This window comes from Callorhinchus milii, unplaced genomic scaffold (assembly GCF_018977255.1).
Source record: "Callorhinchus milii isolate IMCB2004 unplaced genomic scaffold, IMCB_Cmil_1.0 Scaffold15, whole genome shotgun sequence".
NCBI lineage: Eukaryota > Metazoa > Chordata > Chondrichthyes > Chimaeriformes > Callorhinchidae > Callorhinchus > Callorhinchus milii.
Window position 1 is genome coordinate 8,446,829 of NW_024704756.1, and position 26,891 is coordinate 8,473,719.

Here is a 26,891-nt window from a genome sequence, read left to right on the forward strand (position 1 = left end):
TAGCTCAATACCACATTCGACGGTGCATCTATCCATTGAGCTTTTGAAGTTTTTGAGAATTTGAAATTATTTCAACTTAAAATTATAATTATGCTAATAGTGTAAATGTTTCAGCGCTTTGGGACATCCTCCCGCTGTGAAAGGCGCTCTATAAATGTAATTTTGTTGTTGTTTCTTGTCATGGATAAAATAAGACTCGGCTTATCAGAAAACAGTGCCTTTAATTTTTTTGAACAAGTTAACACTGCAGGTAGAAGAGTAAATCGCATTGGCACGGCTGTTGTGGTTTCTCATCTCACCCCACACTTTTATGGTTGTACCCTTGTAATTTTTCAAGCCTGCTGCATACACCAATTGGAATGCAGTACAAAGCAGTTATATCTCACAGATAACAAAACAACTGGCATACTTTCTTGTTTTATTTACTTCAGTGTGATTCCATTTGACCTAATAACAGTTGTATGTGCTTTGCTAGGCCATGACTATAGGCCGGTCAATTTTAAGAAAAGCCTATTTCTATTTATCCAGTAGATCTTTTGTAAATACACTGTTATTATTCAATCATTCCTGCAAACTGTTTTACAGCTACTCCTTTGATGAAACTAGTTGCATTTTTGTAATTAAAATCCACTGGTTTCACCTGCAGCTGGGAACCGTGCAGTACGAGGGGGAGCAGCAGTTTGTCTTGCAAAGGTGTCCTCCACAATCGAGTCTGACAAGAGGGTTGGAAGCCTATCAGAATGGGAGATTGTCCACAGGTATGATAAAAACATTGTGACCAGTTAAACATGCCTGTGTCGAATAAAGTACTCAGTTACAATGGGGGAAGCTACTTGATAACGTGACATCACGTGCTAAAAATTGCCGTAGAAAAATATCATAAAATGGCAATACTTCATTATGTATAACTGACAATATTAATTTGACACTACTGCAAGGTAGAAGCTTTGGTATTATTTCAGCTGAACAGTATCAAGCGATTTGCCATGTTCAATTTTGAGCTGAATAGAAATGTTAGTCATCTTCTCTTTATCTTGAAGATCAGATTTGTGGCTTCCTCAATTGATTCAGCAAATTTATTTAGTGGCTTGATGAGCTGTACAGGTGGCACAGTCCCCCATATTTGTTTTGTGTCTGAGTTAGTAGAAGAGGTGTTGGGGGGTTGGGTGAGATCTCATGAAAGTCAGCTAGAGTACCTGATTAGCTTCCAGTCAACCTACTGAAAGTGCCCGATTGAGGGTAGATGACACCTGGCACCCCTTGGCTTGTATCCCAATTCTGCATCTACCTTTATCTTATCAAACCACCTTGGTACAAAGATGGGATAATTTGAATACATTGAGATCTAGTATTGCAGAGCTACTTGTGAAAGCAGTTTTGTAATATTGAAAGACTGTGAGGTCATCCAACCCTGGGTTCCAATCAGTGGCAGATTAAAACAACCATTTGTAGCTTGAAGTGGTGTTGGGTGTAGCTTTCCAAATTCGCTTTCCTAGTTGTGGCCAATCTATAAAAACAGTTTTCCTCCAAATACCTTTTTTTGGCATTTCAAAACGTGTGAGATTCACATGCTAACTTTTCTGAACCAAATACCCTTTCTGAATTCTAAACTAGACCAATGTGTTTTTACGCTCCAGTTTTCCAAAAAAAAATGCACGCAGAGTAATTGTGCTTGAGCAGTGTGTGTGTGCGCACTTTTTTTTCTTGAACGTGTGTAATAAACTCTTCAGCTGGTACAAGGCAAGGTTGTGAACCAAGAAGTCACCAGTCATCATTGTGTACTGCATAAAGCTGCTTACATAAAGAGTGGCATGCTTAGAAATGAATTTTGTCAAATGCAATTTCCAACATTGTAGTCTGTGTTAATTGTGTTCACTTAGCCCCTTGAGGTATCTGCAGTTTTAAATTGTGAGTTCTACATTAACCTTTGTGTTTTATTGGCTGTGGTTTGAATTGCTGCAGACAAAACATAAAACTTCTCATCCTGAAGATGAAATATTGCATGAATCTCACTGTAATTTAGCTTATAGACATGCAGCAATGACTTGCACAATCTGCAAGCAGTACCTTGGCATGTACTGTACCTGTGGACATATTCAGGGTATTTTATCCCATGGTTTTTGATCAATGTTGAGAGGTTTGACTTGTTTGGGTACTGAATAGATGTACACATCCTATTCCTCAAGTCTGCCTCAAACTTTCTGCTTGAGTGGATAATTAATTTAATACAATCTTGTACTCCTGAACATTTTAGGATTTCTATTGCAATCTTTAGTATTGTAACAAATAAATGAATATTATGCAGATGAGTACTGAAAACTGCACCTTGTTGTATGTCATTTTCCATTATGTTTTAATATTTGTCATAAATATTTATAAAAGTCAACATATTAGGTACTTGCAAATCTCTTACAGTAACTCTTTCCATTTACTGGATTTTCAATGGTTATGGCCAGAGGTTTTCCAAGTAATTGCATCATAAAATGACCTGTAAATTTCTATAATCTGTATATGCAGTGTGTGATAGAGAAATAAAGATTAATTAAATTTCATTCCAAAAATGTGAGTTGACGTCTTCTGTAATGCTGGGAACTATAACCACCCCATAACTGTGTATATTTGATTCATGTGCTATAGCATATTCCAAATTCTAGAAGCTTGGGTTTGGATGAAATTGATTAACTGAGCTTTGTACTCATCGTCTGAAACTACTGTTTCTGTTTTGCATCAGCTCAATCGTCATCTCTTATGTAATATAACATCAGTATATTGCATAAATTGGTTGGATTTCAATTGTGTTATTGTGAGGGTATGAGGACTCTGTATATATGATGCCACATAGTTTGGAGTTAGCATTATACCGGGCAATAAGATGCAGAAAACTGAAACCAACAAGGAATCAGTTGCACCTCAATTGCTTTCTGTTCCTCTTATTGTACAGTTCAGTATGATCTGCTGATATGTAAGATGCTGTATTGATCTGAGAAAGTTTTTTTTCTCAAAATGAGTATGAAGAATTGGGAAATGTCTTATTGTTTTCCTCGTCTCGAGGCTGGTCATATTAGGTAAAGTTGTGACATTTTTCCAAATTAGCTACACTGTGTTATAATATATAATGACCAAGTATAACTGTACCGTAATCATTTAGTATTGTACTAGAACATGAAGTTAATGGATAATGCAAACGGGTGGAAATATCGTAATTGGTACATAGTGTATTTTGGGAAAGCATTGGAAATTGGTAAGAGTTTCCATGTTGAAAGGAAAGTGGAGAAAGGTTACTTGTATTATTTCTTTGTTATTAGCATGAGGAAAGTTGAATGCAGTTTTTAAAAATATATATATTCATCCCTTCTTTCCCTTTCTCTCTTGCATCTGTCCTACTCCAATATTCATCCAATTAATCTGCTTTAGGCTTGACTACTTTTTAACATCTCCCAGTTTACTTTCAACAGTTGTATGGTGAAGCACTTATGTGGAATATCTCAATTTGAGGTTGCTCTGTCTCATTGTTTTTCTCCAATTGTTGCAATGACAAATGCGCCAAGTGCAATTTTTAACGACTCGATGTTGAAGGATCTAGCCCATTATAGCATAGATGTAAATAATAAAATTATATTATCTAAAACCAGTTGTGGTTGAGTTACAGAACTCCTTAATCTGCATTATGCAGGGAGCTCCGGCTATTAACATTGATCTAGAAGAGAACTGATATTATAAAATATTTGTTGGACATAAGGAAGATATTTTAATTTGTTTGGCTATGTACATTCCTGTTGTAATTCACTGAGAGATGGTGAATTAGGTGAGAGACAGTGGGTCTACAGCAAATCTTCTAGAAAATGGAAAGAGCTCATTTAAACTGACACACCCAATGCAGTATTGCGTGGAGCGTTTAAAATTTAGTCCTTTGGATTAGAGATTAAACTGAGGCCATGTCTCAGATAGATATATGTGAGATTCTATTCCATGGTTTTAAGAAAAGGGAATTCTGGTCTTCTAACCGTATTTCCTTCCTCATCCAAATTCACCAACAACCAGATCGATCCGTCAGTCATCTCATTGCTGTTTATGGGTTGTTGCTGTTATAGATTAGCTGCCTTGTTTGCCAATATAATGGTTACTGAATTTTAAATTAATTCATTGTGTGAAGCACTTTGAAATGTTTCAATATCTCAGCTGTTAATACTATTAGGCTGAATATTATTTGAATGACATTTTGCTATGATGTCATTTTCATGCACTCAGCAGCAGAACATTGCACATAAATTTACTAATTACGTTAACTTCATTTGTAAGATTTTTTTTATATAAGTCGCACATTACTGATGCGCTTGTTTTAATCCTGCATTTCCCTTCAGCCTCAAAATGTCTTGCTGTGCAGTTATCTGTTGACTTAATTATCTGTTGACTTAATGCCTGGAGAAGTTCTGGTTTAAAACCTTTCCCTTGGCCAACTAAATAAAAGTGACTAGAAATTCCTCACACCACTGAATGTGAGCACACATCTATATCATGAGGAATTTCTCATCCAAGGATTTTAGTTTCATTCTATCAATGGTAAGTTAATTAATTCAGTTTTTTCCCCAAAAATGTTCAATTTGCTGAGGATATGTTCTCATCCAGACTATATGTTAAAAAAATGAACATTTACGAAATTGAATCTTAAACCAAGTAGATTTTAAATGCTGATAACAAATCTGTTCTGTTGTATTTATCTATCTACATTATCTACATACACCCGCATTTTGCTTTCTTTAAATATTAAGGTTTTCAGATGTTTTAGCACATTCTGAATTGATAAGTACTGTACTTTCTTTTTTTTTAGATGAACCTGCGTTCTATATTCACAGAGGAACAGCATCGAGTATTGCAGCGTTATTATGACAGTGGAATGACAAATCAAAGTAAAAATTGCTTTGGATTAATAATACAGTGTGCACGTGAAACGGGGTTAGATTTTAATGTAGTCAGGGTAAGTAGTATAAAGTTCTTCCATAACCATCCTGGGAATGTTGGGTTTATAATAGATCCCTATAGAATTAAATAATGGAGTATTTTTAGGAGTGAAACTGATCCAGTGGAATTGTGTGTGTATTATAACGGTCAAATTTGCAGGAAGTGTTTTATGCAGATTACATTTTTGATTTATGACTGACTCATCTGCACAAGTATAAATAACTTTCTCTTTCAAAGTGATAAAGCCCTGAGTGACTTTATCCTAAAATACCATGTGCATTTTACTTTTTAATAACGGAAAAAGGTCTGCCAACTGCTTCGTTTTTTTTAATGTTTCAATGCCAATGCAAAACAAACATGGCATTTTGCCAGGAACTGAGGCTCAGTAACAATACCTGTTTTTTTGTTTCAATGAACAGTGAATGGAAGCTGGGAACCATTGTTCAGTGGTGAAACACAACTTTTTCAAAACTTGTAAAATGGAGTTTACTTAGACTTGTAGGTCAGTGTGTAATTAATTGGCAACTAATCAAATCAACTACTATTGGGCTTGGACTGTAACTTTGAACCTGCAGTTTTTTTTATTTCTCTTCTTCGCAAAGAACTACTTCTGCTGTCTAATAGTTTCAGGCCTTCTTTTTTTCCCCAGGCCAATGAATCTCTTGTTCTGTAAATATAATGTTTCTTGGCAAAGCTTTTTAATACACCTGTTCCATGTTAGAGCATGTTGAACTAGTGCCAGAATGGAATGTAAATCATTTTCGTTTGTGGATCTTTTGGTATGAGTCATTGTTGCTTTTTAAATGGATTGGGTCAGCAGGTGTCTGTTTTGTAAAGTGGGTTTTTAGAAAAGTTTCAGTTTCATCATCCATACCAGCATGTTGAAGCGTACATACTTAAGGACAGGAAATATTGTAATGGACTAAAAAGATGATCTTTTCATAAAACATTTTCATAAAACATCTATTTGTAATAAAACACACGTTTTTAATTATTTCTGCTCTTTTAAGCAATTCTTCCTGAAAAATAATTAATATATTCTAATGTAGTTATTTTGTTATTGGAATTATAGTTGTAGATTTGACATTTGCTTGCTTAAGGCACCTTTCCTGCAAACTTGTTTTTGGACCAATGCTAGTTTCTGAACAAAGCCAGAAATATGTATTGGTGGTGGTGGTAGTAATAAAAGTCTTCATATTGGAAAACCTTGTTACACCTGTGACCAACTTTGTTGGCTGTGTCCAATATCTCAGCTTTGTATTATAAGTAAAGTACGAAAAATGGTTGATTCACTTCCGGATAGTCAGGTCGCTGCTAGTGTCATTTCCGATGTGCTGTACTTCTGACATAATTTCCTTGCAAAGTTACATCATACCGTCCTGCGCAGAATGAGTATGGGCAGCATGGAAGTAATGTTGGCAGTGTTTCCTGCGTAAAGCGCACATTCAGCTGCTATTCATGTCTTACTTGTAATATGGCTGCTGAGTCAGGTTAAAATGTGTACAGTATATAGGAAGTGACGTTAGCAGTGCTCTAATGTGATTGTGCAGCATGCAAGAACTGATGTCAGCGACGACCTATTGACTCCAAATCGTTCACTTTTTAATGCGGGAAGCAAGCTTGTGAGCACTGGAAAGCTGGTGAATCGTGGGTCTGGTTAACATGGGTAAACATTCACAAGAAGCAAGGGAGTGCTGTATCAAAGAGAGTTATAATGGAGTTCCCTACAGTTCTACTGCAAATAGAACTACAGGGGAACCCCATCATAACTCTTTTTGATATCATTCTCTCTTTCCCATGAAGCCATAAACGATAAGCTCCTATTGGATCTTCTTGTTTATGGCTTCATGGGAGATATTTTTCACTGGTTCAAAGTCTACTATTGACCAGCTAGTCCATCAACGATTGTAAGAGTAAGTCGCATTTGAAAAGCACTTTGTATCTTAAACCCTAATGTGTGGGGGGAGAGATCATTTTGGCCTTGTCTGTTTACATGAACCATTGAGTGGAAAGGAAATCAAATAATGGCCAGATGGTTTTGCTCTTTTTAAAACCACAGAGCATTTTTAATTATATTCACACACACATACACACACAAGCACGCACGTGCCTGTATTTTGTCTGCAAATAAAATTATGGTGAGAAAATAGTCATTTTATTGCTTGCATTCATTTATAATTGGGTAGCAAGGTCCTACAAACAACCTTAAGGTAAATGATCAATTAACCTGGAGGACACCAGAAGATACTATTTTAATTTGAAATGGTATGGGATCTTTAGCATCCACTGGAACAGGCAGCCAGAACTTTGATTTAACATCTCATCTGAAAATGATATCTCAGACATTGCAGGACTCCCTATACTAGACTAGTAGTTTAAACTCAAGCCCTGATTATAGGGTTTCAATGCACCATTTTCTGATCCAGAGGCAAGAGTGGCATCCACTGAGCTGACACTGGCAACCATTTTGTGGTGTTGAAGTGACTGGACTTGCTTAGTAAAAAAAATCCAGTTCTGGTAACTTAATTAATTTTAAAAGTGACAAAATTTTTTACTGTTCAGTTTTTGTTCAAAAATATTGTGCAATGCAATGTCTCGCTGACTATGAATAGTACATAGCATTGTTTCACAGTACATTTAAAATCCATGGTTGCTTCCAACTTTAAATGGGATTTGTTCCTCAACAGTGATATGTTCCAGTTTTAAAATCCATTGCTAAGATTGTGTACACCAACCTTTCCATTGATGTGGAACAAAATGTTATTAGCTGCTTAACCTGCGGGTAATAACTGGGTTATTAACCTAGATCATTAACCTGCTTTTTCCAACATATACAATCTTTACTACACTGTCGTAGACTTTCCCAATTCATCTGATATTGATCTTTTTACGGAGATTAATAACAGCAAATAAATAATATAAATGTATTAAAAAAAGACATTTCTTAATTCAAAAAGGTAATCATAGAATATGTAGAATATTTTTTCATTTTCATTTTCATGAATTGATTCCAATCCCACGGTCTCAGCACAGTTAGAACTGTTCTGTTGCAATGAATATTTGGTTTGTCTTTATCCTTAGAATTTGGATTGTTCTGACTTCATTTAAAAGGGTTAAATCCAATGTAGGGATGGGGCTGTATGTTTTGATTAAGACTTGTTACATTTTGGGTCATATGATCAGATTAACCCGATTGAAGTGTTTAAAAGCATAAACAAATCAAGGTCCCAATATTCTTTTCTTTTATATTGTGAATAATCTTTGTTGCTCTGTCCGTACCTTTAAAACATCTCTGTTCCCTGAAATGCAAATTGCCAAAAGTTGAGCGCGTAATTCCAAATTGCTGATTGTTCACTTGGGCTGATTAGAACTTTATGATTGGGTACTGTCGACAATGTCACAGATCGCTTTTCTGTGCGTGTTTGCTAACGGACATATATCCAATGGGACAATTTTCACTTGCACATCTGCAAGTTTGTGTAACCTTAATTTTGTGTTTTCCAAGTTCCCGATTCTCAGTGAATGAATGAAACTAGCAGTGCAGAATGAACGTGAGAGCAATGCAAATATGTATGAAATAATAAATGCAACTAAATATTAACATACGTTCAAAATGAAACATTTTTGGTGAATGGGCAGTATTTAATCATCCTCTCCATTGCAAATGAAAGCCCGTTTTAAGCAGGCTTTATTATGTTCTTTTACCAATGGGCTTGTTTCATTTCTGTTTCTTTTTCAAAAAAAAACCTTTTTTGCCTAATAATTTTAACTGTTTTGCAGACCTGGATTGGCAACAAAAGAAGAAAACTGAATTCAACAAAATATAATTCAGACAATACATTGCCTACACACGGACGAGAAGATAACGGTACGGATGGAAAATCAGACACACCTGTGAAAAGTATAGTCCTCATTCCTCCCTCTCCATGCCAAAAAAACATTTTAACAACTCCATGTAGAAATATAAAGGTAACAGGTGTGTTTACCTCTACCCAGTGTGCCAGTGGACAAGGGCCTTTTCATCAGAATGATGGCCATAGACGTGAAATTCAGAAAGGTCTTATCCACAGGCCAGTTGGGCGAACTATAACCGAAATGGAATTACAAAAGCAAATTGGTGTTCAAAAGCGTGGATCTCTTTCTAAAAGCTCTGCAACAGCATTCTGTGACAAAATGACTTCTGGATCAAGACAACTAAATCTGCACAATTCCAGCAGCACAATGTACTCCCCCAGCACAAAAAGCTACAGCACTAGTTATATCCAGATTGGAGTGGAGTCTGTAGCATCTAAACCAGCTGGATGGCCAAAACAACATCTTAATACAGAACTGGCTCGCTGTCCACGGAAAATGAGCTATGAGCCTCTTTCCTCTGGCAGCCCATTGAACTGTTTGTCCAATGCAAGACAAAATTCACATTGTCGAGACCCTTCTGTCAGTTCACTTCAGATTCGTGAGGTATACTCACTAGCAAGCAGCGAACACTCTCCAAGGAACCAAGGGGAGCATTCTTTTCAGAGCTCCCGTCAAACGGAAAGTGGATGCTTTTCCATTGCCATGGAAACTGGGGATGTTGATGAATATGCCAGAGAGGAAGAACTTGCATCTATGGGTTCAGGCATGATGAATTTATCAAGAGTTTCTGAAGGAGGTGCAGCTAAAGAAATGGAAAGTTCAAGCACATCTCGGGCATCACCAGTGAGAAACATTAGTATAACCTCACAGCAGGTTAATCCAAGGGATGCCTCTGCAAGTGTCTTATACCGTAGCAGAGATTTTCGACCACCAGGAACTGCAGTGACCCTATACAGTACAGCTGCTATGTCAGAAGACCGTTTCAGTCTTCCAACAACTAGCAACCAAAGGCTACCCCTGAGTCAAAGTAACTATCAGGTAACAATATGTCTTAGTCTTATCAATCTAATAAAGACTGCTATTTATTTTTAATAGGAAATGTGGAATTAAATGGCATCATACATACATGCATGTACAAAGTCACCTTATTCTGATACTAAACTTTTCATTGATTTTAAAAGAAAATTTTCTAAAAACTGGATGAAATTCCAGAAATTAAAGTTCCAATATTCTTTTTGGGTAGCTTAATTTTCTTTTTTGATCGGTCATTAGATTTTTATGAGCATTCTATCCATAGATTCTATGTTGCTTATGGTAATGAAGTCTTACATGAGGTGATTTAAAAAAAAATTGCTTCCATAATTAAGTAATCAGAGTGGGTCTGGAATATTTTAGTAATAGGAGGTATGTCACGCTGATCTGAGGGAACTTGCATCTGAAAGCAGGTTGTGTCATAGTAACATTCCTGCGAGTCAGTGTGACATCTCACTATCTTGATTAAGGAATCCCTTTAGATACCAAAATGTATTTGACCCTAATGTCTTTTTCTGAAAATACTCCTGTCTGATCATATTCAGTGTGTATTTTTTTTNACTTCTAACTCCAAATTGATGGGAACTTTAAAACAACCTAAATTAAATTGGATTTGTACATGATCTATTGGAAAAAAGTGACTGAAATAAGCACTGAAATGGCTCAGTATTTCAAAAGTTAGAATGTTTGGCTTTCTGAACCCAGAAGCGAAGGAATTCAGAACTCGTGTGTTTTATTTTTGTGGAATTTTTAGATTCTTAGCAAATCGACTAATGTGGCTCAGCCGGTAGCCCTCTCATTTCTAAGTCAGAAGATTACCTATCTATTCAAGCCCTTTGTCAACACTTTAAGCTCACTGCCAAGGCTAGTGCTCCAGTGCAAGGCTGGGACATTGTCAGAGGTGCTGGCCTTTGGATACGACTTTAAACCAAGGTTCTGTTAAAGACCCTGCAGCCTCATTCGAAAAGAGAAGGGAGCTACTCCTGGTCTACAATCCCCTAGATTAAACTGATCATTCATTTCCTAGCTGTTTGTGGGACATTGCTATGCACAAATTGTCTGTACAAAATACACGGTCATTACACCTTAACTGTAAATCCTGTGACATGCTTTGATTCGTCTCTACATCATAGGTGTCATAGCAAATGCTATTAATAATAATCATAACTAATCATTTGGACCTGTCTGTTTTGTGGTTTTCTGTTTTCTTGACTGTTGGAGAGAAGGGAGAGAAATAGTAACTTTGTCCATAGGTCCTTCTGCATCTGTTCTAAACAACACATAGATCAGTTATGTTCAATTCACTTTTCAAATTGATTTTTCTGAGTTTTTATTGCTCTGTTGAACGTGTGATGCAATGTGTTATACTGACCATTTTGAACACAGGATTGTTAGGCTGTGGAATGCCCTACCTAGAATGGTGGTTAAGGGAGAGTCAAGATTAACTTGCAAGAGATAATTAAATAAGTATTCAAAAAGGAAAAGAAATCTCGACGGTATTGAGAAAAGGCAGGAGAATGGAACTAAACAAAATGGGACGTTTTTCAGAAAGCCAGCACTGGCATGATCGGTCGAGTAATCTCATGTGCTACAAATTCCTATGGTTCTGAACAAAATGTGCTCATATGATTTCTCCAAAATGTTACAGTGTTTTGGCATCAATGCCAAAATGCCTTAATGTTAGGTAATCTAAAAATTAGACTATTGAGGATCTTTGATAAGCAAACAAGCCCTGACATCTGAACAGAAGCTAAAACAGATGGGTGGTTTAAAAAAAGAATGGCAAGCTTTTAAAGGTATTGTATGCCAGTCTGCTTCTGAATCCATTGGCTTCACAGAATATAAGCATCAAGATTGCTTTGATGAAAACAATGTTGAAATGCAATACTTGCTTGCCAGAAAGAAGCAAACTGGCTCAATGACAAATAGTCTATCAAGGCATATAGTGAGCTACAGAAACAACTTACAGATATTCAAAGTGACTAATGCAATTAAACAGCAAATCAAATAAAAAGTCATACTGATTGTATTGATGTAAATAATTTTTAGATATACCCTAAACTGTGTATAACTGGAAATCTCAGACTGGCCTATTAAAAAGTGCCGATTGCAGTAATAATAATAATAATCCTTGCATTTGATATAGCATTTATTCGGATTTGAATATTCTAAAATTGTTCCCAACCATTATTTCTTATTGATAAGTGTCCCAATTCAAATAGTTTCTTGATTAATTTTGCCCAGGTGCCTTGATTTAAAACAGCTTTACAAATGACTCCCAATAATATCTGATTATACTAATATAAAGCAGCTGTACCTCAAAAAGAGAGCAGAATAGTTTGCTGTCCAAGCATTAAATGATGAAATGTAGTACAATATAGTCAATTTTTTTAAAAAAACGGCCAGCCCAATCATAGTAAAATATATTTTGATACAGAACAAGCATAAGAATTTAGAATTCTGGAGCCTTGCTAGACTTGACTATTTTAATGTGGTACTGCATTGTGCATATTATATGTAAACGCTGAACCTAAGGTTATTTATAATAATATAGATTTTGGAAAGTTGAAGAATACAAAGCATGCAATTATTTTCAGTTGTGTTCTTGGGTTGAGTTTAGCTGTATTCTTGGGGTTTGTTTCAAACCACTTGTGATGTATTCATACTTGTTATTTATTTTAGAAGACACCGGGATACTGGTAACCTTTCGGTAACATTTTTGCCTTGTGTTTAGTTTAAGATGAATGCGTTCATTATTCATAACATGATTTTCTTCTGCAGGTATCAGGATCGCTTTTATTGCCTTGTATGACAGGAACCTCAAGGAAAAGAACAGTAAGTGAAGTATTGAATGTTTCACTCAATTATCTGCAGCTTGTTACTCCCATGTGTTTATGAGCATGACGTATTATCCCTTTGCTCAACAGGTTTTTTTCTTAGTATTCGGCACTTCTCACAATCAGCATCTGTAACAAAAAAAAGAAAAAATTTTTTTCTAATTGTAATAAAAGTATAGTGAAATGATTCTTCACTATTGTTGATTGAAAACTTGTCATTTTGAAGTGTTTATCGATTGTGGTACAAATGGTGCTGCAGTCCTGATGAAGGTAAAATTGAATGATTTGCATCAGAATAAGATCACAAGTATATTATGTGTCCAGTGATATGGGAAATGGGTAATATTTTAAATCATCTTTTCTGTGCACTTATACCTGATACCATTAGCTTCATCGTGCCAACATTGACAAACCCATATTTAGATGGCAATTAATCAGACTTATAGTACCTTATAACTTACAGTAATGTTGTATATAATCTTGAACGCATGCTGAAAAAAATTATACACCATATAAATAATGTTTGAAGGCTGGTAATTACATGTTCATAAAACATTGAGAACTATTGGGTAATAAACTTGTGCTACTTGGTTTTAAAACTGCATGGAGGATCCATAAGAAAATGTGGATGAAATTGTCATCAAGCCTGCTACAATCTACAGCCCATTATGGATTCTACCATACCCATTTAATCAGTGGAAAAGTTCTGCATAACTAGTTATAGTATCTTAAAGGTAATAAATCAAAACTAGAATATTCATCCATTTCCACTGTTCAACCCTGGTCTGTTCTCAAAGCGAACTCTAACTATTGCTGATTTCAGCAGCACATGAACTGTCATCTATCTCTTCCTACATGTCACCAGTTCCCCTTTGAAAACCAGATATTTCTTCAGCTTGTTTTTAAAAAATGGATTCATTATCAACTACTTTTTCTGGTATCTTTTGCACATAGCATGATATTATTAGCTTTATTTCAATATGAGAAACAATACTTTGAATATTGTGAACAGCAGATCAGAACTCTGTTAAAACCACTGTCATTACTCCTTCTTAGAAAGACCACCACTAAATTCTTTTATTTTCTTACACTACCTCCCATCTTGAATCTTTCTCTCTTGAATATGTAATTGCCACCCAGGTACTTCTACACCATTCCTTATTCAAATCCCTTCAATATAGCTTCTGACCTGTCCATAGCACTGATACTTTCCTGGTCAAAGTCAGCTATGACATGCTGTAGAGCTCCATCTGTGATTCCCTATTCCTCACTAAAGCATTGAGAATTGATGTAATCCCACAAAGTTTATCAGAGGTCTACAGTTGATTACTAGAGGGGAAAAAGTCAGTGTTTTTTAATTCAGTGTATATATATCACATAGTATTAGTTTTAAGAGAAGGAAACTCTTGGGGTAAGCACTTTGTCATTGTACCCTGGATGTTTTCCCAGCGGTATTGTTTTTATTTTTAAAAAAGTTTATCAAAAATATTAAATGAGGCTAAACCCTTGGTGCATATTCACTTCAGAAGATACTGGAGGGTGAAAGGAGCACTGACAAACTGGTCTCAAAATTGTTGATTGTGGTAAGAAACGTTAGGTATTAGACTGAGTTGAGGGGGAATCCCCTTTGCTTTATACTCCAGGGCATCTGCTCCACTGTTATTGGATGAATGCAAAACTTTGTGGAAGAGCCCCGTTGATAGTTGCTGACAGTAGTTTTAAAACTACTTGGGCTACATCCGGGGGTAAGTAGTTACTACAGAGTTTCCTCCTTTTTTCAGTTAATTTATTTCCAAATTTTTTTAATTATTCTGTAAATTGCAGCATAACAGAAAATGTATTTAGCTGTAATGCATATCCAACAACAAAAAATTGCATTTATATAACGCCCTTTATGCTAGACAGCATCTCAGAGCACTTAATCTTATTACAGGATTTTCTTATTCTGCTTGTATCGCTTCTGAGAACATCAGAAGAGAAACAAGCGGTTTTATGTTTGACTGTTGACAAAATAAACTAGGTTTATGTTTGACAGTTACTAATCACAGAAAAGCTGGTTACAATTGTGTTATTTGACACTGAATTTGTTTTCAATGTCAAAGTCTTCCTGCACTCCTAATCCTAACCCCCTGCTCGGATCCAAATCCCTGACTTTGGGACGTCCTCCTGATGTGAAAAGCGCTGTACAAATGTAATTTGTTGTTATTGTTGGGTAAAAAGCATTCATGTAGATTCCCTAGAATTGTTGATACCTATGTTTTCAGACTAATTTACCAGGATGGAAATAAATTTGGGCATATAGACAAATAGAACTTTAAACTTAGAACTTTGAGATTACAGTGAGTACTTCAACGATTCAGCTTGTTTAAGTCAACAAAGTCCCTGTTCATTATATCACTGGAGGCACAAACAATTGCTGTTTTGGTTCTGAGAACTCCAATGGCACAAATACCATTTTGTTACCTATTTTACAATTGCCATCATCAGCGAAGCAAATAATGTATAATATCTTGCCTGCTAACCTGCAGAAGGTCTGAGCCATTACCTTCCAGTCCAACTGATACGCTGTTCCTCATGGTGCTGTAATTGTATCTCATTATTTCTCAGGATCGTAGCAACAACAAGATTACATTTGTATAGCGCCTTTCATGTTGGGAGGACGTCTCAAGGCGCTGGACAGAGTACAACATTTCAGACCCGAGCTGGGGTCAAGGGGGGAGAGGGGAGGGGAAGGGGGGTGGCTGATGGCATGGTCGAAGAGGAGGGTCTTGAGGCTTAATTCTTTACTTGACACATTTTCACTTCTTCCTTCAAGATTTGGTGTATTTTAAAGCTTAAACTAAGCATCACCTAACCAAGGGTGTCAAGAAAAAGTTTTGCGCTGACATCTTATTTTCACTGCTGTTCTCCTCAACCTTGAAGTTATTCTGCCTCATTGTGAGTTTGGGCCCTTGGCATAGGTTCTGAATAAGAGTAAAAATGGTTTTCTATTTATGGCCCTTATTCTCTGTTTGCCGGGAAGAGCAATGGATAAGGATATGATTGTTCTTGACTTTTGATACTTGTCATGATGAAAATAGCTTGCCAGCCCTCGCACACATGAAGAATGTCCAATTGAATGAGATAGTTGAGCCAGTTCTTGTGGAGTAGTATTTCAACATGTCGCAGGGAGAGGAAGAAATAAGAAAATAAATGTTAAAGTTATATCCTTGAGTGAATTTATTCTGCTTTGCCTCTAGATTAATATTTTGAAAACTCACTTTATGCACTACATGTACTTAATTACCATGTCAATGGACTGAATGGTCCTTGATTAATCAGCCAAACCATTGACACACATTGGCCCCTCAGTGTAGCAATTTATCAAATGTTGAGCATTATCATCTTTATCCTCCATATTCTGTTAAAAATCAGTGTGCTGCAAAGGACAGTATACTTGAGCTATTCATAGGAAAGTACAAATCTAAATTTGTAAATCAGGAGCTGAGTGACACAATTTGAATTGGTAACATTGTCTTTTTGAATACCACAAAATATATGGTATTTACTTGCTAAGCATTTGGAGAAGTACATTGTTATTGTTATTTTTATGTATGCGCAAGTTTTGCTTTTAATCTATCTCTCAATCCTCAATGTAACCAGAAGTATCTGTGGTGCTGGTTCAAACTCCTGTCATGTTTCGGACCTAAAACTATACCATTTCTTCCATTCTATATCTGTTAAATTGTATAATTTTGATTCCTGACTACAAATACACATCAATTTCAAGGTGCATCTTAAATTTCAAGACGGCTTTTGCGACACAGCATTCAGTCAATACTTTTAAGCGACAGGAATGTGCTACTAATTCTGGTTTATTGCCTTTTGGATTAACATCTTTCTCCAGCATCCACTGTTTTACAGTGAATATGGCAACAACAACAACTTTCATTTATATAGCGCCCTTCACGCAGGGTAGTGTCCCAGAGTGCTTGACAGTGACAGAGCATGACTCTGAGCCAAGGGGAGGTGACCGTAGACATGGTCGGACATAGTGATTGAAGATGCTTGGCACCAAAAAAAACTGGAAAAAAAATATTACTTGGGGCAAGATTCATAAAAGATCTGGGTGAAAAATATTATTTTTTCCTAAGATTTCAAGTAATGATTTTGTATAGAAGATGACCAACACTTATAAAATGGTGGCCACACTTGATTCCGATCAGTTTTTTTTTCTTTCAAGCATGATCCAGCATTACAAACTGGGAGAACAGACAGGTTACCTTTGTGCAGATGGCTGGTAAAAAAGAGAAAATCTTTGAGGAAGATCAGCCTCAAGTGGACAAACTGTTCAGTGTTTTGCAAAGCCGATATCTACTTGGAGGTTGAATACGCTGAGTCTTGTCAGGCTGCAAAAAAAAATACATGTGGGCTTGGTACAAGGTAAATCTCTGCAGACCATTAGATATGATGACTGTGACTACTCCAATTTAACATCATATGGCTGAACTGTTGATCCTCTAAAAGATTAACATTAGAGAAACAGTTACTGGTGTTTAAAATGAATTCCATTTATGCTAATGTGATCTTTACCAGATATACGTCATAATCTTATACAAATCCAAAACAGAATACCAGTGACACAGCTTCACACACTATAACTGGAACACTCCCAGCATTTTTCTGCTACATCTATATAGATGTTAAAACGCAGAGCTATCAGTTGCAGAACCAAGGCTTCTGGATTATGTATTAAACTATAGGAATCTGTGACTTCCTTGTTAATATCTTATCACAGTTTGTCCAGTTTATGCTGCCAAGATCAATTTCATGAGACATTTTCTCCTTTTGTCGCTGCCTCTTGATAGTATGCCAGTTATTGTGAAAAAAGACACCTCTATTCCTGAACCAGGCACAAAAACTGCCAAAGTATCTCATGTTCCATTTTTATCTTCCTGTGATGAACCCACCAGTCTCTTAACAATGTCATTTGTACTTGATGACACGTCTGAGATTGAGATCTTGGCATGTGAAGAAAAATTAGAATAACCCTATTTATCACCAACCTGCTGTACTTTGTCTTTAAACTTTGCTGAGAATAAAAATTGATGCACAGACTCCATCCTGTGGCTGTGTATGGAATAGTTTGTTTCCTGCAATAGGTGTCAGCTGTAGCAATAGCACCTAGTTTCACAATATTTTGTATGTAGACAATCATCTCTTTTGTCTTAGTTTGTTTTAAATTTTCATGTTCAGTGTTGCATCAGTTCAATTCAGCCAATGTGTTTGAATCTTCTATTGTTAAATATTTTCAAATTGACTTTTTAAAAGCTTTTGTTTTCTTTAATATTAACAACTTGTGTTTATTTGTTGAGGCATTCATTGAAATAATATTGCAAACTTCTTGACAAATATAATGGAGGACTCCAAGTGGAGAAATAAGAAGTTTTAAAAAATATTGACCAAGTACATGGTCAAAGATGTATGCTTTTGGGCTTTCAAATAAAATGTAAGAATTCTAACAATATTTTTGTTAAATGTTCCCAATGTGCAAATTGCTACCAAAATAGAGAATTGAACTTGATAAACAACTGGGTTCCTACTTACTACTAAGTAAACACAGGTGTGTGGAGTAAAGAAACTTGCCTAAGGTTTCGCCCTGCCCGGGAATCAAACCCAGGTCCTCTCACTTGCAAAGCGAGTGCTCTAGCCAATATCCTACAGGACTCCATGATTACTAAAAGCATTTACCTTGGTCACAACTTCAAGGGGATCTTGAATGCAGGGCTGTGAGGCTATACATTTTTATCCCAGTGAAGGTCATCTGCTTTGTCTCCCATTAATTCCCCTGCTGTTGTCTGAAATTAACTACTGTCATTTAAGCAGCCATATCACATTGTGCAATTCAGGAGGCAGACGCTCTTGTCAAGCAAGTATGTCCTTGTATCTTCTTTACCACATTGAATCAGCAGAGCATCTGTGAATTAGGCTTTCCAAATCCACTGTGTTCAAAGGGTTATATGAACAACTCAGCATTGCATGAATTGAGTCCTGTAATGCTTTCTTCCGCAGTGGTCTGTTGAGGAACGACCTCAACCTTTTGTATGTAGTATTGCCGAACTGTATACAACCTTCTTTTCCACTTATCTCTTTGGTGTGTGAATGGTCTTTTATTTGTGAGGATTCATACAGATATGAAAAAACCTTTGTAGATGTGAATCCTATGTTGCCCCATTTGTATCATGACACATCCAGATACATATTGTATTGGTGACATTACATCTTCATTACAATACATATATCCAGCCTGGCTCAGTTGGCAGCACTCTCGCCTGTGTCAGAATAATAATAATCCTTGCATTTGATATAGTCCTTTTCATGTCTTCTGGTCGTCTCAAAGCGCTTCACAGAATATGCTGTAAAGTGAATTGACCATATATTTGTGGGCGAAACGCGGCAGCCAATTGCGCACAGCAGTGTCCCACAAACAGTCGTGGATTGAAAATGATCAATTTATTATTGTTTTGTTTTGGAGGGATTATTATTAGGCGTGTGGAGTAAGGAAACTTGTCCAAGGTTTCGCCCTGCCTGGAATTGAACCCAGGTGTCTGGCTTGCAAGGCGAGTACCCTAACCACTGAGCTACAGGACTCCACGGTACAGGACTCCAGAAGGTTGTGGGTTCAAGCTCATGTTGGGATTTAGAACTCGTATAGTCTAGGTTGACACGCTAAACAGTGATGGTGAAGTGTTGTATTGTCAGAGGTGTCTTACTTTAGGTAAGACATTAAACCAAGGTCCGTTTACCTGTTGATTTGGACGCGAAAAACCCAAGGACCCTATTCGACCAGAGAAGGTTGTTTCTCCCGGGTCCTGGCTACACTCCCTTAGATCAAACTGGTAATTCACTTCTGGCCAATTGGGGGAAATTCCTGTGGGCAACTTGGCGATTGTGTTTGGCTACAAAATCCACAGTCACTACACTTTACAGTAAATCATATGAGGCTCTTTGAGACATCCTCCTGGATATATCAATGTAAAGATTATTATTTTTTAAACATTTTGTATATTTCCAACTCCCCCCAGCACCCTGTCTTTTTGATAGTGAATGTTGAAGGCTTGTAATTATGCCGTAGTTTAGTCATTTGCATTACTAATTTAACTACTCTGGTTCACTGACTGTGTTGCCAATTTGTCTGATGCTTGTTGCATAGTTACAATAATGCAATTTGTCAAGTAGCATATTGTGCTTTTAATAACATTTTCTTGAATACAGAATGTTGCCTGATTTTACAATATTTAATCAGAATCAACCATTACACGGGTGTATCATATTCTGTAATATTGAAATTAATTGCATAGATTGATTAATTTTGCACTATTTTAATAAAATATTCTTAAAGCATTGTTATACGTTTCATTCTTTATATAAAATTTGTGTTTTTTTTCCTATTTCAAGCTACAAGATCGTACCCAATTTAGCGAGAATGATCTGGCTGTTCTGAAAAAATATTGGGGCAACGGAATGACCAGTCTGGGCTCAATATGCAGAGATAAAATAGAAGCTGTCTCCATGGAACTGAATGTTGACTGTGAAATTGTCAAGGTAAGAGTAATTCTTTTTTTCCATAATGAAAACGTACATGATGTTGAAACCACAATGAATCTTCACCCACTTGAGGGTTCTTAAAATAGATCTAAAGTGCTGCATGGTGAAGTGCAGTGTCAGCTGCTGCTCTATACATTGAGGGCAGGGCATTGAACTGTACCAAAAATAGCTTAGCATCATCAAGATATTTCTAGTATTTTCCGTTTTTGTTTCAGATTTTCCAGCTTTCACATTTTTNATTTTTATCCATAATACTCTTGAGAGTTCACTATGAAGACTTTTTTNAACCAACAAAGCTGTGCAATAAACATCAAGACAGATGTGTTAATTTACTGTTGAAGCAATTTCATCTCTACAGTTCACCATTTGTGTTTACATACAAATCTCTCAGATACTGCATCTGAAGATAAGTTTAATAATTTATTGTGTGTATGTGTGGTTTGGAAATGTTGTGCAAACTCACTGCATGTAGATTGGTACAGTTTTGAAATTGTTCACGGTGCCATTTTAATAGTTTCAGAATTGGTTTATTGTTGCACTAAATCCAAACAGTAAATATGTATGAATCATAAATCACACATTTGGGAGAAATAGAACCTTTGTCCAGTTTAAATGTTTCTTTGTTCAACTTCACTTTTTCAAGCCCCTTACTACAGTTACAAATGTTAAGGCCATTTTCAGCCTGTTCATGGTGCCTGTGGCTGAGATTGGATGCCTTAAATCTGTTCACCTACTGATGTATCAGTCTTCGGGGTTAGTGTTGAAGTGATGTTCCAATGTTGTAGTGTAGTTCATTGATAACCCATAAATTTCTGGTCAGTTTGTATGTATTTGACTAAATCTATCCATGCTAATTTGTGATGTATCAGGAATAACGTCCAAAGTTTTTCTCCCAAATCAGTCATAATAAAATATGTCACCCCAATCTGTCATTATGATTAATAAATGCACTACTGAATTAAAGATTTTCAAATTGTTGCACATACATTAACTGGCTCTCTTGACAGTGACATTATTTTAGTGAATATTGTAAAATGTAGTGTTGAGTTACAAGTGTGTACAAATTATGCTTTTAATGCTATGGTTGCCAGTTTAGTTAATACTAGAAGTTACAGTGTATTTTGCTATATTTAGAAAAAAAAACATATGTGAAGATCGTGTTCATCTCGCTCTAATCTGAATCTCCCTATTTCTGCCCAATTATTCATGTGGATTAATTATAACATTTGACTTGGGAGGTTGGTGAGCTGAATGTCCCTAGGAATGAATCTTCTCTGAAGAGATGTTCCTGGAAATGTCCACAATAATCAAAAGCATTATTCATGGTTACAGTTTATTTGGCTTATGAATAAGTCTTTGGGGTGTGGCTATATCCTCAACTCTGAGATCCAAAGTGCTGATCTAATGGGAATAGTCATACTTGGTGAACAGAATGCTACGACAACAACAACAACTTGCATTTATATAGCGCCCTTCTTGTGGGGTAGGATCGCAGAGCTCTTGACCCTTGTTTCCAGCATGCCAGCAGTAGAGAAATGTTTTCTGCTTGTCTTTGATCCCAGATAGTTACTGTTTTTCAAAACGTGTTTTAGAAAGTTAAAAATAACCTTGAAAAACAAGGCTTAGAAGTAACGGAAACTCCCAGCAATATTACTTTCCTTGCACTGAATTCTATCATTATGTATGAATATACTGACCACTTGATATTCTTCTGTAAAGACATGGATAGGGAATCGAAGAAGGAAATATCGTCAGATGGGAATTGACCTACCTCCTACCCGTAGTGGACCAGCTGACTTTTCCAATCCACCTGAATCATGTACTTCCTTCTTGTCCATGACCAGCGACGAATCATCAAAGAGTCCAGGAGCCTCAGAGGAAAATGACAAGAACGAAGAAGATGTCTGTTTATCTGAAGGTACAATAATTATGACTGGCTTGAAAGAATGTGGATTTTGAAATGCAAAAATGTTCCTTTGGACTTATGTAACAGCTTCTTTTTAAGTGTGTATTTTGTGATTATTAAAATGAATTCTGATTGCCACAATATATTTATATTTTGTTTATAAGCCTATTCCTTGAATAATAAAGGTTAAAATGCATTAATTCAATCTGCTAATATTTTAATTAAAACATTCTGTCAAATGTTTTAGCAAATGCTGCTGGCAGAGAAACATGCCTATGTAGTGTAGGGTAAGAACATGTACCTATCTATCAGATAAATTACTTATGTATAATTACTAAAAAAAAGGTTTTGTTGTTTTGATTTTTTTCAAGATTCCAAATATATCTACCTATAAATAATTAACAATTTGGACAACTTTTATATGGCTGTGGATCTATGGATTGTGCCTATCATGCATAATTTGTTGTAAATTTGGTTAGTTGCTTTCATTTTTGGCAATGTTTAAGAATCCAAATGGGGTTCAGCACATTACAGATAGGTCTAAGCAAATATTGTATGCAAGGTTTCCAGTCGAGACTATTTTCATTAATGGGGTATACTCAATTCACCACGTAGGTATATATTTTTTCTAGTTTAAAGTCTTGTTCTAATTTTTTCCTACTAATTATTCATGTTCAGAAACTTTTTCTTTGTCCAATTTGTTTTCTATTCACCTTTCTAATCAGATCAATACATACATATAAACCGACAATGAAAGATAATTTTTTATTGTCAGTCGAAAGGCTTCTTCAATCCCCCCCCCCCCCCATGTTATGAAATGTACTTTGTAGCCTTGCTGAGATTAATTTAAATTTAGTAAATGAATAGTGGAAGATAAGGTGAAGTTCAAAACTCAACGATCTGTTTTGAGGTTGAGTGTTATTTTGCTTGTATATCACGGCCAATAATAGATGAAGCATTTGAGTCCAGCAGAGCTCTTTGCTGAGATTCTGTTAATGTATTCTTTCAATGCAGAACTTGGGCACAACATTTACTGATTGTTTACAAAATAGATTGTCATTAGCACTGGTTTTTTTTTCTGTGGCTCCTTGCAAGAATTATGCTAGAAATTCTAATTTTACAACCTCCATGTAATTGTCTCCACAATAGGTATTTCAGGTGAAATGCAACAAAGGGAGGAAGAGGAAGATAAAGTGACAGCAGCAGAAGAAGAGAATGGTGATGGAGAAAGCATTAGTGATGGGACATGTAGCATCCCAACATTGGATAAAGTGGTAATCTTTTTTTNAAATCTTTCAATTTCCACATTGTAAAGCAAATTGGAAATCAGCAATTGCTTCATCTGACCCAGCTAAATGCTGCTTGACCTTAGTAAACCTTAAGTCGGATGAGTAAGCTCGTAAAACTGTTTCAAAGTTGACTCGTGTTTCTAAAGACAACAACCTTTGAACAATGTATAATAATGTTGCAAGCCCTCGAGCTGAAAACATTCAGCTCCTTGGCTTGATCGTTTCTGGGCAAACAAATGTCAAGGATAGCTAGAAGTCCCAGTAGAATAAAGTCAGTTTTCAAGAAAGGTCTGACCTCTTGGTCACAGCTGTGGCAACATTAGTGTTCTGCAAAGACTGCATTTGCTCAGTGGTGGGATATATCTATTTGACAGATTGTGGAGACAATTCATGTCTTGTTCTTGATTCAGTACAGGCCAAAACAATGCAGGTCAGTGTACGTGAAGATGGCTTTCTCCAAGCCGGAACTTTTCTCCTATCTTCCCCCGCCCCTCAGCATGTTTTAAAGTTCGAAGTGTCCACACTGAATACGAGCCCGGTATTTCTCCTGCCTGTGGAACTGTTTCCCCAAAAATGTGGTCACTTGGAACTCTGTCCTTTTGTTTGCAGAAATCAAATTTAAAGTTAATCATTTCTTGAATGAGGATACTGGATCAAGTATTAGGCTATAATATCTGCAGGTATCACTTTACAGTTTCTCCCTGGAATCCCTAGGTTCAAGTTGTCAAGATTTTATTGTAGTTGTCTCTGGCTGCATCCTGTTATTCTGCCAAATGTAAAGGAAGAAAATGTTATGTAATTAACTGGGAAATTCCACACATGATCTTCTAAATCCATCAAACAGAGTAACATTTTTTCTGCTGTACAAGTAACATAATAATAGTAATCCTTGCATTTGATATAGCCCTTTTCACGTCAGGAGGACGTCCCAAAGCGCTTCACAGAACACACTGTAAAGTGAATTGACTGTTTGTGGGCGAACGCTGCAGCCAATTGCGCACAGCAATGTCCCACAAACAGTCGTAGATTGAAAATGACCAATTTATTATTGTTTTTGTTTTGGAGGGATTATTATTAGGCTCTGTGTGGAGTAAGGAAACTTGCCCAAGGTTTCGCCCTGCCTGGAGTAGATGAGGGATTTTACATAACTCTTTAATGAAGCAACATTTCTGTTCAGTTAAAAGTATATAAAAGCAAAGTTGGATCTTGCAAAATGACATGGTTATTAATAAAGATGTTTTCAAACATTGAATTATTATGTTGCTGAAATTAAACTTTGGTCTGTTGTTTACTGCAGAAATTAGAGATACTTGATGACGATACAGTTGAGATGAACAGTTGTGATCATGCTACATTGGAGGTCGAGCAGCTCCAGAAAATTCTAAATTACAAGGTAACGTTTGAAACATTTGGACAATTAGGGTAATGTTACCAAACTGATAATTATCCTATACCAATTTACAATATGATGCTTATACTATTTGTAATAATGGAAGCAGTGCAAATAAGCAAGTTAATGTGGTTAAATAAAATCGAGAGCTTCCAATTGAACGGTTGTTTCTTGGTCTGTATTTTTTTAAATATTATTAAACTAATGGAACCCAAATCCCAGAAATACAAGACAAATTGCAACCCAATCTCGCCATCAAAAGAATACCATGGGTCTGGTACCAAGTTCACATAAATTCTATTTATGTTTCATGATTTCACCCACAAATATACAGTCAATTCACTTTACAGTATATTCTGTGAAGCGCTTTGAGACGTCTAATGTGAAAAGTGCTATATCAAATGCAAGGATTATTTACTATTATGATTGACAGCTTATATCAGAACTGCATTTTTAGAATGCAATGAAAATCTCCATAATTTGGCGATATGGCATTAAATTGGCATTCTCATTCAACCAGTGGGAGAAATTAAAAGATTTCCAATGGTACAACAGGAAGTATTCTTAGGATGGAGTTATGACATATTGTGGCTGAGCGAATGGAGTTTTTCTTCTGGGCTTCTAGGCTATGCTATACCTTCCCAAACTATTTAATGTCTGAGATTTGAGGTTAAAAGTGGAAACACACTTTTCATATTGTAGTATTAATGAGTAACATTGATGTTGAAACTTACACAGCAACACTGTGGCTGAATAATGATTTTTTTCTCTCTCCCTTCCTCAGAAAATGTATGATAATGTTAGGCAGTGTTGGATGTAAGCAGCACAATTATTAATGTATTCTTAATATTGTTTTTTTTTGTTTTAAATTTTTAAGAATGATGAAGTTAGATACCTTGAGAATGAACTGGAGAAGCAAAGAGAGAAATATTTACATCTGCAGAATTTCACTGCAAAATTGGTTCTTGCAATCAAATTGAATGACACAGAACAGCAACAGGTGAGTTCAGTGATGCAAAGATTTACAGACTCTTCAGCACAGAAACAGATTCTTCCAGAATCCAACCCCCAGCTTGGGCACAAACCCTCGATTATCCAGTGCCTTTAGGAATCCTTCTGAAGTGAAAAGCACTAATAAGTGGCGGATTGCTTTTTCGGGGGGAATAACACCTTCAAATAATAATAATAATAATGTCACTCAATCCACGACTGTTTGTTGGACACTGCTGTGCGCAATTGGCTGCCGCCTTTCGCCCACAAAGTATACAGTCACTACACTTTACAGTGTATTCTGTGAAGCGCTTTGAGAACTCTTGAGGACGTGATAAGGAGCTATATCAAATGCAAGGATTATTATTGTATAATAACTGCAATTTGTACTGCTTTTAGCGTTTTAAAGCGTTTTAGCGTTTCATGAAGATGAAATAGATTTCTATATTGTCAGTCATATTTTGCAATCTGTTTGTGAGTGTTGTAACATATTTTGAAAGAAGCTGAGGAACCTCAATATTTAAAATAGTGAATTCCCTGAGCTACTCAGATTACTACTATAGAATTGCACTTGTTTCTATTTTGAGATGTTTTTCAGTTTTTTTTGTAGCTGCTGAAGCCACTTATGATAAAATGTTGACTTTTGTTCCCTAGATGCTGCTGACAAATGTACCTCCAGAAACAGATAGCAACTTGGATTCACTGAGCAACAGAGAACGATGCTAATTGGGTTTCCTCTGTATCAGAGGGTGACATTAGGTGTGAAGCAGCTTTTTATGGAAGTGATACCCAGACTTCTTTTAAAATGATTTGTATTAATGTTAAATCTTTTACATGTTGAAAAAAAGATTAATTATGCTTCAGCTTTCTGATGAAAAGATAACATGCTGAATAAATTTTTTGCTAGATTTTGGTATTTTCTTCTATTCCTTGGAAGAGGTGAAAGCCAATGAACATATTGTTCACACCGTACTTACTGCACGAAGTTGATTCAAACACAGTAAACAGGGGAGAGATCCTGCTTTCAAGCTGGACTATTGGGAGAA

At 36.2% G+C, this 26,891-nt stretch overlaps 1 protein-coding gene across 4 annotated transcripts in view; it reads left to right on the forward strand.

Annotated features, from left to right (window-relative positions):
• Positions 1 to 26,891, forward strand: part of hdx (highly divergent homeobox) — a 29,556-nt gene extending 2,665 nt beyond the window's left edge. For 3 of the 4 annotated variants that reach the window (XM_007892021.2, XM_007892037.2, XM_007892029.2), the window contains exons 4-13: positions 647 to 758; positions 4,829 to 4,975; positions 8,740 to 9,852; positions 12,628 to 12,681; positions 20,121 to 20,267; positions 21,990 to 22,188; positions 23,326 to 23,450; positions 24,763 to 24,858; positions 25,733 to 25,855; positions 26,500 to 26,891. In XM_007892021.2, the coding sequence (XP_007890212.1) occupies positions 741 to 758; positions 4,829 to 4,975; positions 8,740 to 9,852; positions 12,628 to 12,681; positions 20,121 to 20,267; positions 21,990 to 22,188; positions 23,326 to 23,450; positions 24,763 to 24,858; positions 25,733 to 25,855; positions 26,500 to 26,571 (2,094 nt within the window). In that variant the 5' untranslated portion in view covers positions 647 to 740 and the 3' untranslated portion in view covers positions 26,572 to 26,891. The remainder of the gene's footprint in view (positions 1 to 646; positions 759 to 4,828; positions 4,976 to 8,739; positions 9,853 to 12,627; positions 12,682 to 20,120; positions 20,268 to 21,989; positions 22,189 to 23,325; positions 23,451 to 24,762; positions 24,859 to 25,732; positions 25,856 to 26,499) is intronic. The other variant, XM_007892043.2, reaches the window with a different exon arrangement.